The 13,483-nt window shown below is 40.9% G+C and overlaps 1 protein-coding gene across 8 annotated transcripts in view; it reads right to left on the bottom strand.

Annotated features, from left to right (window-relative positions):
* Nucleotides 1–488: 488 nt before the first annotated feature.
* Nucleotides 489–13,483, bottom strand: part of vcanb (versican b) — a 51,226-nt gene continuing 38,231 nt past the window's right edge. For all 8 annotated transcript variants that reach the window (XM_047372650.1, XM_047372653.1, XM_047372651.1 and 5 more), the window contains 5 exons: nucleotides 8,508–8,666; nucleotides 7,047–7,129; nucleotides 4,525–4,669; nucleotides 3,829–4,011; nucleotides 489–3,724 (listed from right to left, as the gene is read on the bottom strand). In XM_047372650.1, coding sequence (XP_047228606.1) covers nucleotides 3,501–3,724; nucleotides 3,829–4,011; nucleotides 4,525–4,669; nucleotides 7,047–7,129; nucleotides 8,508–8,666 — 794 coding nt within the window. In that variant the 3' untranslated portion in view covers nucleotides 489–3,500. The remainder of the gene's footprint in view (nucleotides 3,725–3,828; nucleotides 4,012–4,524; nucleotides 4,670–7,046; nucleotides 7,130–8,507; nucleotides 8,667–13,483) is intronic.

Below are 13,483 nucleotides of genomic sequence, written 5' to 3'. Positions count from 1 at the left end.
GGACAGTGACAACATGGCTCGAAAGGAAAGAGACAACAGTATGTGGGACATCACCAACTTCAACAGGCGTCATCATGCCAAACCTTAAGAGTGTAGCCCCTGTGAAATAAAAGGTTATTGCTGAAGAAAAACACACACACACATACACTCAGGAGTCTATCACAATATTCCACACAGATTGTTGTGACTTTACTTAGCTTTAAATAGAAGTAATGAATCAGAAAATCCCAGAGCAGAAAATAAATTGTCCCACTGTGGGGAAGTTCCTGGAAGTATAACAGTGTATTGGTCTGATTTCACAGTTTCTTCACATTCCAGGCTGTATATTCAAAAAGAGCTTTTTTTTGTATAAATCTTGAGATGCTTCATGTGTGCTTCATTTCAATTCTGCAGACAATCTTCCATTGGATGTATTTCATCAAAGTTTTTATTCCACATAGTTTTTTTGACTAAAATAAATAAAAAATAACAAGAAATCCCTTCAGAACCTCTTTAATAACCTCTTTAATAAAGTGATATGACATAAAACATTACAAGCTGACAAAGTTGTATTACAACATCTTGACTTCAAACACAGCTGACAAATACGATAAAACAATGGTAATGAGCAGTTGCACAGTTAAATGGATGAAACAAACAGGTTTTTGCACTACATATCAAGTATAGTAACACCATAATGTAGAAAAATATTTTAAAAGTATCATGAAAAAGTTATTCATATGTTTATCTGTTTTTTTCTAAAACACAGATTCCAGCTGTGCAGCAAAAAACACAAGGATGTGGATGAGAACACCTCTGAAACTCTAAGAATTGATAGGGTGAATTTGTTGCACTGATTTTGAGTTGCACCATGTTAAAACACATGCAGTGTGTAAAACAATACGCATTTTAGGACTACATGGTAACAGTATTTCTGATTCATATTAATAAGCATAAGGACAAAAATCTATAAACAATGAGGATAATAATGGATAACTCACCTCAGGCCCAACAGCCTTTATTTGATCACAGTCCATACAAAGTAAAAGTATGTAATAAGTTAAAGTCAGGTGGCTTCATAATATATAGCTCATTAATAGGAATGGCACACACTGCAAATTCATAATATTCTACTTTTACCTTTATGTGCATTAGTCTGCACTTTTTCAAACCTATTCTCACCCAAACAACATAAAAAATATAGAGAGGAAACAGATCTAAAAAACTATGTGATTATAATTTGAAAAGATAAAATTTGATCTATATATTATAATTTCATTTTTGAAACATGACAGTGGGATGGATTACCGTGCTAATGAACTGCTTTGATATTTATTAGTCATTTTGAGTCTGCGTTGGAACTGGTCTTGCTTTGAAAGCTGTTGGCGTGATTGTACAGTCTGCATTTCTTTCTGTGCATCGAACATGGCAGGGCTGCAGGGACTCGTCTACTGCAGGTAAGATACTGACTGCTTACAGTCTCTCTGTAAATTTCCTCTTTAAAAAAATCCAAATGATCCTTTTAGGACTTAAAAAGACATAGATCAATCGAACTGTAATGTTTTACAAATAACTTTCCTAAACATTAAGTAAGGCACTAGTCCAACTGGTAAGGTTACTGATTTGCATGTCTTAAAACATACTGTCTCAGATGTGCACTACAGCTCTTTCCTTATAGGAGTGTATACCCTCAAAGATAACACATTTGCCAGATATAGCTCAGGGCATGATGATGAAGGCATTTTTCAGTGGAAAAAGCTCTAGATCCCCAGAATCAGATGGGTGGATTAATACAGCACCATACTAATGAAGCCTGTTCTGGGACATTGACAAAAGTACTGGTAACTTCCAATTTCTGCAGTGACATTGATAGTTACACACCCAGGCTGCCAAATGTGTATAAAAGGATTACTTTATGCAACTTACAAACTTGTTATTGTATTTTTAGCTCACTCCACCTTACCATTTGTGGCAAATAGTCCCAATGGCTGCAACACTACTTAACTCAGGTCTGAAAAAAGAACAAACTTATAAAACTCCAGACTCGGCCAAAACAAGATAAACACATGTTCTGCTTTTTTGGGGATCTTAAACAATGAATGACAGTCCCAATAATTTGATTTGCAAATACACACTGTAGTATTTTTTGCTCTCTATAGTGTTAGATAAATTTCATGCCAGATTCCTGGCATTTTCAACTAATGATGAGATCATTAGTTCAAAATTATTTGTAATTCTATTCTATTCTAAAAATGTGTTCAAACAGATGCTCAGCAAGATGACGTACACCGATCAGGCATAACATTATGACTTGTTTGCTTAAAAGTGTGCTGGTTCTCCATTTGGTGACAAAACGAAGTTGGAAAGTTGGAATCCATTAGACCAAAGAAGGCATGCTGTGGTACCCAGAACGTTAGTAGCGAGTTATTAAGTATCGGACGTTGCCAAGTGGACTCTGATCCATGTGTGGTCATACATCCTGCAGAAGCCCAGTTGAATTGAGATCTGGGAAATTTGGAGGCCAAGTCAACACCTCACCTTTGTTACCTCAAACTGTTCTTGAACTATTGTTACTTGATGGCAAGGTGTATTATACTACTGTAAGAAGCCAAAGTCATCTGGGAGTAACCGTTTCCATGAAAGTGTGAACATGCTCTGTTTATGTGGGTGGTACATGTCAAAGTGACCGGATAAATGGCTATCCATAAACGTCAACAAGTATTCTGACACCTTTATTTAACAAAAGTAATTTGTCTGTTGGATTGGACCACAAGGGCCTGCTTCTGACACATCAACTTTATGGACAAAATGTTCTATTGCTACTTAATAAATCCAACCCCTAGCAGGTGCAATGATAAACAGATAAACAGTGTTAATCACTTTAAATGTTAGTAGTTGTAATGAAATGCCTGATTGGTGTATACAGTATTTCTGATAATATTAATGTCATTTATGCTGACCAAATCAAAATCTTCATTAAAAAAAGGGCAGCTTCTTGCGTGCTGTTACAAAGATCATGTTTTCTTGTTTTATGGAAAGTCTGATATTTGGGACATGTTAAACAAAGTATCATCTCAGCATGAACAGTGTGGTAGCCTCCTCTGTGTCCTAATATTGTTGGAAGTGAAAGCTTAAAAGAAACATTAGACACTATAGAACGCCCCCGGTAAATATATTTTATTACTACTAAAATGACAGCCTGCCATTTTCTAAGGTTTTAACAAGAAAGAGTGTCAGTGATTTGAGCTTTGTAACATTGTAAGAAAACTGAGACAATAGGAAAAAAGCTAATTGGTCCTGTTTGTTTTAGTTAACATCCTACAGTTTTTTAGAATGTTTGTTTGGTTTTTTTTTTTTTTTCATAATACATGTTGGCACATCTCACATATTCTTGTGAGATCCATCAATAGACAGGTAGTCTAAAAACACTGCTTCTGTCTATTGATCCCACTGGACCAACAAGGCCAGCCTGCATTGATTTGTTGCTGTCACAATTTGAATTTACAAATCTTCAAACACATTCAGTTACTGATGAGACCCCCATTGTTTGTGTGCCTCTTCTCCTGGAGAAGCTGCTGAACTCGGTTCTGGAAGGGGTTCCAGAGGGTTTCCAGGATGCTGTAACTCTGCTCCTGCTCTTGATTTTGTTTCTCTTGACTGATTGTGTGATGGAGGTGGTGCCTCTTTTGCTCTTCTCTCTGGTTGCCATAGTGCTGAACAATCATTGACTGGTGGTAGGTTGCAGCTGGGAGAGTGGGTAAAAAGAAGAAATAAAAGCGTTAACCAGTGTTCAACACTGGTTTCAGGATAAATGCTGCAAAGGTTTGGTTCCATCGTCAGATCACTTACGACTCATGCAGGTTACTTTAGGCATTTCCCATTGGCCGTTGGAGCAGCAGCGTATAGTTGGAGTGTGTCTCTGGATGAAGCCCTTCTTACAGTGATATCGGACCAGGGAATTGATCTCATAGCGAGGCTTCTTTGCTCCAAACACTTCAGCATGCTTCACCACAGGGGGCTGGCTACAGGCCACTGAAGGGTAGGAAACAGTGTCATTATGGCTTGCTTAAATTTTCCAATGACAGATTTTATTATCGAAGGACAGGGCAACAACAGGTAAACACAACTCATAAATAATCTCAGACATAATTAGGAGGGTTATAACAATTAACCAGTATGCTATAAGAGCAGAGGAAATCTGTGCAAGAAGCATTAAATCTGGCAGCAGAAACATTGTATTGGTTGTATATTTGTGAGCAAGGAAAACTTTTTTGGGTGTACAAGCAGTACAACATCTGCGAGTGAAAAAAAGGAATGTTGCTTTTGGATTATAAATTTATCTTAAATCTTAGATTTTTGAAATAAAGGTTCCTCATTACGACACTTTAGTGTTACTTTTTAGTTAACACAAACGGTTTCTGCCTCTGCCCAGACACCAGGGGGTGCTACAGACAGGAGTTTGGGGATCAAAAATAAAAAAATACAAATGTCTTACCAGCGGAGTAGTTATGGTCAGCTGAGTTTAACATACACATGGGAGCATACCTGTTCCCTTTTTGCAGGTGAAGGTCAGGTGATAATTGCAGGGCACATCGTTCCACTGTCCTCCTTCATGCCATATCATCACCACGCAGTCCTCTCCGGACTGGAAGAAGCTGTCCGGCTGGTTCGGCCTCCAGTGGTCATATTGCTACCAGAACACATTTTATTTTAGCAATGAAAGCTCAAACAATAATCAAATTCTACATAAATAACATAACTCTACTCAATCTTTCACAGCATTTCACTGCACCTAACCCCCACACCCCTATACACAGACTCACTCACAGACATAAGTACCCCCCCACCCCACGACCATAACCAACCCAAACTTCACTTTGCCTTAATTAATGTTTACAGCTGCTTTAAATTGTAATATTGCTTTTTCAAATTTTATTAATTCCTTCAACTGTAATTTATTCAATTTGAAACTTATTTATTATTACATCCTCTGATAGTCATGTAACATATGTACATATTTATATACATATACCTCCTTGCACAAATTCACTGTTTACAGCATATTATATAGTAGGCTATATATTTTCAGTTGTGCTTATCATGCCTTCTACAGTGTATATTACACTTCATCTATCATTTCTCTGTTTTAAGAGAAAACCTTAAATGCCTTGTCATTTTTGTTTTGTTTGTTAATCCTGCTGTGGTGTATGGTAGCCCAACGCAAGCGCCGCCAATTTTGTAGTACCGCCCAATACAATGACACTAAAGACTATTCTATTCTATTTTTGTCTCTCAGTCTTCCAATGTTTGAAACAAAATATGGATCAGATCACTGATTACTTCCTTTTTAGTGTTTCTGAAATTCTAAGAGTAAGGAATTCTTTATTGTCCTCATGTTCACACAGATAACCAAATCGTCAAGGGACTCCTGGTGTCAGAAGAGGCACACATCAGAAGGGGCATTTAAACAACACTTTTTATTTATCAGAAAAATAATATAAATCACAAACAGTATAAAACACCAAGTTGAATGCAAACTATCTATTTTTTTGTCAAATTATTTTCCAACTCTGAGTCATTTCTAAAAAAACTGATTTTCAGAGTTCTGATGAAACTCTGATGCAAACTAAATTAAATTTCAGTCTCTGGAAATCTCATGTCTTCCTCAGTATGCCTTTATCACGTAACCATTTTTTAGGAATAAAAAAACACTAGGGTGAGTTATGTCATGTTTAGTACCTGTGTCTAACATCTGCACAATCATATGGGATTAAAGCTGCAAACACCAGCAGTTACTAATGACTGAATGTAATTCATAGAGAAACCAGACGGTGGTGCTGGTGAAACAACCTAGAAAGTGGAAAAGCTAAAGCCTAATGTAGTTCATTTCAAATTTCCAACAAAGAAGCTTGTTTTGTTAGATTGTGTTAGTAGTGAGTTCTTAGAGGGGTACAAAAAGTAAGTGAAAACTTACCTTTTGTAAGTTTTGCTTCCACAGTGATGACACATTAAAACAACTGCAATTGATTTCATTTGCTCTTTTTGTTCCCATCAACTAATCTGGTTCACATGATGGATACAGCTGAGTGCTCCCAGCAGACACACCATATGAGCAACACACGTGTGCAGCAGGTTGTCTGCAAGTTCCATGACGTTCTCAGCTGGATTCGAGTTCCATGTCAAACAAACAGTTTTGCTGTCAGTGCCTCCTGTGTCACAGTGTTATTAGGTAATCTGTGTACCTAATGTTTTACAGTAACTCAGCAGGAGAACATTTCTGTCTGTGCTTAAGGAAAGAATGTTGAAGTTTTATGTTAAAAGCTTCATAGTGGTGCAGCATGCAGCAATCAGCAGAACTCTGAAGAAAGAAAGTCTGTTCACAGTCACATGTTCACATGTTGGTTAATGTGCAAGCTGCCTATGATTATATTTAGGAAAATTTTGTTGCATTAGCAGGGTTTATAAGGGAGTTTACTATTGGTTTAAATGAAAACTAAACAAATATTCATTTAGTTTTTATACTATTAGTCTAATTTGATGAATTTGTTTACTTTAAAGTATACATTTCTTTGAGGTCATTTTGTATCTCTTTGTAGTTTTAGCAAACCTTCATTTCAGTTTTATACCTGTCTTGTCATTTTTGTGATTCCCCAGCATGTGATTAATACTAAGAAAAACCCCTGGTTTTTCTTATTTCTTTTCTTAATTTCTTTTGACTAAACATCTGAAGACCTTTGGATTTCTGGACTTGATTATGCAGAAATTCAGAGTTTTAAACTCAGTTTAACTGCCTGTCAGACGTAAAATCAGCTAATTGTTTCAGCCGAGTGGGATATCAACAGTCGATAATTTAATGGTTTCCCTGTAAATAGTGTCCTCCTAGTTACTAATTTACACTATTTAACAATTTTTTCCAATTTCACTGCTTCTGACAAGAAGATCTCTCTGCATCTGTTAATCAGCATTAAGCTGAAAGTTTAAATTTGCATGATCCACTCCACTCTAGTAGAGTCTTTAACAACTGTGTCCTCAGTGGAGCTATCTGTCACCTAGTGTCCCTGTCTTACCATTGGTTTGCCATCCGTCCACCTGAAGTCTCTCTCAAACATCCTGTCATTCAGGCCAATCCACTGGTAGTCACTACCCAGACCTGCAGAGAGAGGAAGGACACAAATATCAGTAAATTGTTGGATGGAGGAACAGGATCAGGATGTCAAGAAGTAAGGAGACTTTCCTAACAGCAAGAAGAAGAAGGAGGGTGGCATCTTGCCAGGGTCTCAAAATAAATCCAGCTGTTCAGTGGAGGCCTCTGAGGTTTGTTAGAGAACATTAGTGAAGAAACAGCATCATGAAGACCAGCAGACCAGTCAGAGAGAAAATTGTGAAGACGATTAAAGCAGAGTTAAGAAATACATCATGATGTTCCAACCATCATGATGTATTTCTTTATATCATGTCATTGGAAGGCTTTTATCAGCAAGAGTGAATAAAGAGCAATGGCCACAAGGAGCTAAATACAGGACAATCCTGGAAGAAAACACGTTAAAGACTGTGAAACACTTGAGGTTCAAATCCCTCCAGGAAAAAACAAGCCTAAATATCCAGCCAGAGCTAAAATGCAATGGTTTAGATCAAAGCATATTCATGTGTTAGAATGACCCAAAGTCCAGACCATAATCCAATTGAGAATTCATTGCAAGACTTGAAAATTAAACATCACAGATAATCTCCATCCAATCTGATTGTGCAAACATTGAGCAAACATTTTCAGATCTATAGATAATACAAGCCAGAAGACTAGCAGCTGGGCTGAATACAAATGCATGCCACACATTTCAGAGTTTTAGTTGTCAAAATGATAAATACTTTCATCCCACAGTTCTGCTTTACTTTGTCATGTTTTGTCACATAGATTCTGAACATACACTGAAGTTTGTGGTAGTAACGTGGCAGAGTTCAAGGTGTATGCATACTTGTGTCATGTATTGTGAGGTAGGAACTGGACCATAACACAGACAGGACTGTGGACACAACATGGCGAGTGAAATGATTTAATAATAAAAAAATACAAAAGCTGACAAGCAGTCAGGATGAGAACAGAGAGAGAACAGAGAACTGGGGTTGAGCGGTGAACATGACAAACAAACCAGACGAGTAGTAACAGATTATAAGCAGCTGTGGCAGCAGGAAGGTGGGGTAGCTGTGGGAGAAACCATTTAACATAGAAACAGAGCTGAACAAAAACACAAAGAAACCCTGAAAGGTATCTAACAAAAATCTACCAGGAAATAACTCTAGGTGCTAAAGAACACTAGAATAAAACAGAAAATATGCACTAATAAGGAAAACATCTAACAATAATAAGCATAAGGAAATTAACTAAAGAAAGGTAGACATTAAGAACATAATAAAGTTTCATAAAGCAAAAAAACTGTCAAAATACATAAAAGAAAATCAAAACCCAACACCTTAAGATTTTCATATGTAATGAACCACTTATCTGACTCATCTCCCTGTGATAGACTTACGGTTGACAAAGATCTGCTCCTCCTGTGACAGGATGCTGGCCAGGTGACCTCCGTGCAGCCGACACTCCCTCTCAGCAGTGTCCCAGGTCCGTCTGTGTTTAAAGTACTTGTAGCAGTGAGACTGAAACTTCTGCCAGCCAAATCCACACACCTCTGAGTCTGCACATAGAGAAATACAACATGTTACAAACAGAGAGTATAAAAGGCAGCAACACACACACTTTTGACATGGACCATATGGCTCATACCCAGGGCAGCATCAGAATGGAGGGCACAAGCACCAGCCAAAACATTATCAAAAAACAGATGCATAAGCTGTGCTATGAAGATGTTTTCTATTGCTTTTATGCATGTGCTGTCAGTAGGAAGATGGTGCCCCAGTAGGCGTCCCCTGCCAGCTGCTGAGAACTGGAGAGTTACTGTATTTTGGCTTTACTGCATTTTGTCCTGCCCCAAAACCTCAGATTATTTTAGTGAGAATGCCACTGACAAATTTGGACCAAAGTATAACACATTAAAACACATTTTCTGCAGGATAATATAATCAAACAATATTTTGGTAATAATTGAACTTAGTTCCCGATTATTTCCCAGGGAGATGATTGGTCACCTGCTGTATGGGAATAATGAAACCAAATGTATCGAGAATAGTATTTTTCCATCAGTGAAATCTCTGTCTCATAGAGCTAAATCCCTCGAAAACATGGCAGGACAGCTGCACAATGGTTAGTGTTGATTCCTCAAAGCAAGAAGGTCTGGACCATTATTTCTGGAGTTTTCATGTGAGGTTTTTTTTTTCCAATTCTCCAGTTTTTCTCCTAAAAATATCATTGGAGTTTCCTAATCCGGGGAGCAGTGATGAACTAGTGACCTATCCAGGGTGTACTTCTCCCATTCACTGCTGGAGAGAGACTTCTTTCACCATAGCTGTGAATACCTGCTTAGAGAAAATTGATGGATAAAACATACAAGTGGTGCAACAAAGAAAAATTTTTGGGGGTTCATAATTCCCTAATTTTTCATCAACACTGGGTGATTTTATAATTATTTTATATATAATTATAAATCATTATTCACACAAAAATAGATGTGACATTTATCCTAAACATGTAACAATTTTTGCTGTATGTTCTACAAAGCCAAAATATTCAAAATAACAAGCCTTCTGACCACCATCAGCAGGCAAGGCAGGTGAAGTTTCTTATCCAAGAATACAAAGACTGGGACAAACAAAACTGGTTTGAACCGGCAACAGGACGAACCCCTATTACTGTCGCCACAAGCGTCCCAAAATAAAACTGTTGTTTTTTTTCCCACCACAAGTAAAAGAACAAATTGACAATCATCTAAAGAGTAATCATTCCATATTTCCATTCGGGGTTGTCTGGGTTGCTTTAGGTAATCAGCTGAAAGTTGAGTAATTTTATGTCCTAAAAAGGAAGTGAGTTAAATCACTAAATATAGTGAACGACCAGATTTTTCCAAAAATGTATTGTTTTTACTTATCTGATGTCAGGGTTCTCTTGGACAGTACAGAGTTCAGGCATCAGCACTTTTAGGAATCTTTTCAGATTTGCTGCCGAAAATGTCACGCGGCAGCTCTACTCTCCCATCATTAAAACCAAACCTTGGTCAAAGTTAAACTCTGGTTGAGCATAAATGTTGAGAATGCCACTGTGAATATGAGCTGTAATCAAAACCAAAGAGGGTCCAACAAAGTCACAGTGTGTGATTGTTTTGTTTGCTTTTTTGGTCAGGCTGTGTAAATGAGGGAGATGAATTGGAGCCGTGCCGCCTTAACAATAACCTTCTGCTGTTACACAAAAGCTTTGATTTGTTTTCTTCTCATCAGACTTTGTTGTTGTGGCCAGATCGATGCTAAAGTCCAGCTGGGGGAATAAATCCCGCATACTGAAAGAGTTCAGAAACCCACAGTTGGACTTCATTAACCCTCACAAATATCCTGTTGTGTGCCGGTCAAACACACAGACTGGCACATTTAGCCCCGTGTACAATGACTTAAAGCCTCAGAATCAGCTCTCTGCTTTGTTAGATTCAGCAAACAATGCATGTTTTGTGTCACTGGCTTCAGGGCAATGTGAATGCCAATAAATCGCAATGGAAAGTTGCTGTCAAGGCTTTGGGGTATTAGCCTTCATCAGCCCACTTCATCCTAATGACTCCACTGTGCAGGCACCTTGAAAGTCAGGTGAGGGCTGGAATCCTGCCCTCTGCTTGTGGCAGTGTGAAACAAGTAGTGCTGTTCTGACGTATGCAGAGCGGCGTGCAGGAGGTCAGCCTAAATAAAGACTACATCCAGGATATGAAGTGGCAGGCAGCATTTGGGAGGAATGAGTCAATGCCAAGCAGCTGCAAAAGCTTTCTAGTAGAATAATAGAGCAATTATCTGTTTTTTTCTTCCTGATCCTTTGCACTGTAAGAAAGCTACAAGAAGAAATCTGTGTCCTTGCTGCTGTGTCCACCAACTTCTGGATGTAATGAGAAGGAATTTTTAAAGTACATCTTATGTTATATGCAGCATGCAGCACATGTTGCATATTCATGTTGCATATGGCTAAACTCTGCAGACAAGCAATTTCAGGCCAGGGTTTCATCATTCCATTCCTCCACCTTCTACCCAACACTCACAATGACACAGGAAGCAGGGTAGATAATTAGAGATACATCCAGCTAATCAGAAGATAATACACAATGTTGGGTTCATGAGAATGAGATGATACGAGAACTAAACAATATTTCCTTAAGCTCCTTTGCTAGAGACTTAGTCGTTTCTTTGTCCCATTACTGTAATCCAGTATAAAGCCAGTTTTGAGATACCAGCAACAATAATTTGCTTTAAAAGATTACATACCTAACCTTTGATAAATACATGCACCTTTTACCCAGATGTGTTCCAAACTAGCTTAAACCGTACTCGTACTCGTACTCGTCGTCTTCCGCTTATCTGGAACCAGGTAGCGGGGGCAGCAGACTCAGCAGAGACACCCAGACGTCCCTCTCCCCAGAAACCTCCTCCAGCTCCTCCGGGGGGAGCCCAAGACGCTCCCAGGCCAGCCAAGAGACATAGTCCCTCCTGCGTGTCCTGGGCCTCGTCCCGGTGGGACGTGCCTGGAACACCTCCCGAGGAAGGCGTCCAGGAGGCATCCGGTATAGATGCCCGAGCCACCTCAACTGGCTCCTCTCGATGTGGAGGAGCAGCAGCTCTACTCCGAGCCCCTCCCAGATGGCTGAGGTCCTCACCCTATCCCTAAGGGAGTGCCCGGCCACCCTACGGAGGAAGCTCATTTCAGCCGCTTGTATCCGGGATCTCGTTCTTTCGGTCATGACCCAAAGTTCATGGCCATAAGTGAGGGTAGGAACGTAGACCGACCGGTAAATCGAGAGCTTCGCTTTTCGGCTCAGTTCTCTCTTCACCACAACGGACCGGCACATTGCCCCCATTACTGCGGCAGCCGCACCGATCCGTCTGTCGATCTCCCGCCCCATTCTTTCCTCTCTTGTGAACAAGACCCCGAGATACTTAAACTCCTCCACTTGAGGCTGGAGTTCCAGCCTCCAACCTGAAGAGGACAAGCCACCCTTTTCCGGTCGAGAACCATGGCCTCGGACCTGGAGGAGCTGATCCTCATCCCAGCCACTTCACATTCGGCTGCGAACTGCCCCAGCGCATGCTGTAGGTCTTGGCCAGAGGGAGCCAGCAGGACCACGTCATCTGCAAAAAGAAGAGACGAAATCCTCTGGTCCCCAAACCAGACCCCCTCCGGCCCTTGGCTGCGCCTAGAAATACTGTCCATAGAAGTTATGAACATGACCAGTGACAAAGGGCAGCCCTGCCGGAGTCCAACATGCACCGGGAACAGGTCCGACTTAGTGCCAGCAATGTGAACCAAACTCCTGCTCCTTTTGTACAGAGATCGGATGGCCCCTAATAAAGGGTCCCTGACTCCATACTCCTGGAGCACCCCCACAGGGCATCACAAGGGACACAGTCAAATGCTTTCTCCAAGTCCACAAAACACATGTGGAACGGTTGGGCACAGGGGACTCACCCTGGGACTCAGGGCTGATCTCATCCACCCCTGAAGCCCTGCCACCAGGGAGATTTTTAACCACCTCGGTGACTTCAGCCTGGGTGATGAAAGAGTCCAACCCCGAGTCCCTAGCCTCTGTTTCCACCAGGGAATGCGTGATGGCAGAATTGAGGAGATGCTCGAAGTACTCCTTCCACCGCCCGATAATGTCCCCAGTTGAGGTCAGCAGCCTCCCACCCCCACTGTAAACAGTGTTGGCGAAGCACTGCTTCCCCCTCCTGAGGCGGTGGACGGTTTGCCAGAATCCCTTCGAGGCCAACCGGTAGTTCTTCTCCATGGCCTCACCGAACTCCTCCCAGGCCCGAGTTTTTGCCTCTGCCACAGCCCGGGCCGCAGCACGCTTGGCCTCACGGTACCTGTCAGCTGCCTCAGGAGTCCCACAAGCCAACCACAGTCGATAGGACTCCTTCTTCAGCTTGACAGCATCCCTTACTGCCAGTGTCCACCACCGGGTTCGGGGATTGCCGCCGCGATAGGCACCGCAGACCTTACGGCCGCAGCTACGGGCAGCAGCATCGACAATAGATGCGGAGAACATGGTCCACTCAGACTCTATGTCTCCAACATCTGGTCAAAGTTCTCCCGGAGGTGGGAGCTGAATACATCCCTGGCCAAGGACTCCGTCAGATGTTCCCAGCAGACCCTCATTATGCGCTTGGGCCTGCCAAGTCTGTCTGGCTTTCTCCTCCTCCAGCGGATCCAACTCACCAACAGGTGGTGATCAGTGGACAGCTCAGCCCCTCTCTTCACCTGAGTGTCCAAAACATGCGGCCGAAGGTCTGATGGTACGACAACAAAGTCGATCGTTGACTTCCTGCCTAGGGTGTCCTGCTGCCAATGGCACTGATGGACACCCTTATGTTT

Source organism: Girardinichthys multiradiatus, chromosome 8, assembly GCF_021462225.1.
Source record: "Girardinichthys multiradiatus isolate DD_20200921_A chromosome 8, DD_fGirMul_XY1, whole genome shotgun sequence".
Lineage (NCBI taxonomy): Eukaryota > Metazoa > Chordata > Actinopteri > Cyprinodontiformes > Goodeidae > Girardinichthys > Girardinichthys multiradiatus.
The sequence above is the reverse complement of the archived record's forward strand: the minus strand, read 5'-3'. Positions and strand labels throughout refer to the sequence as shown.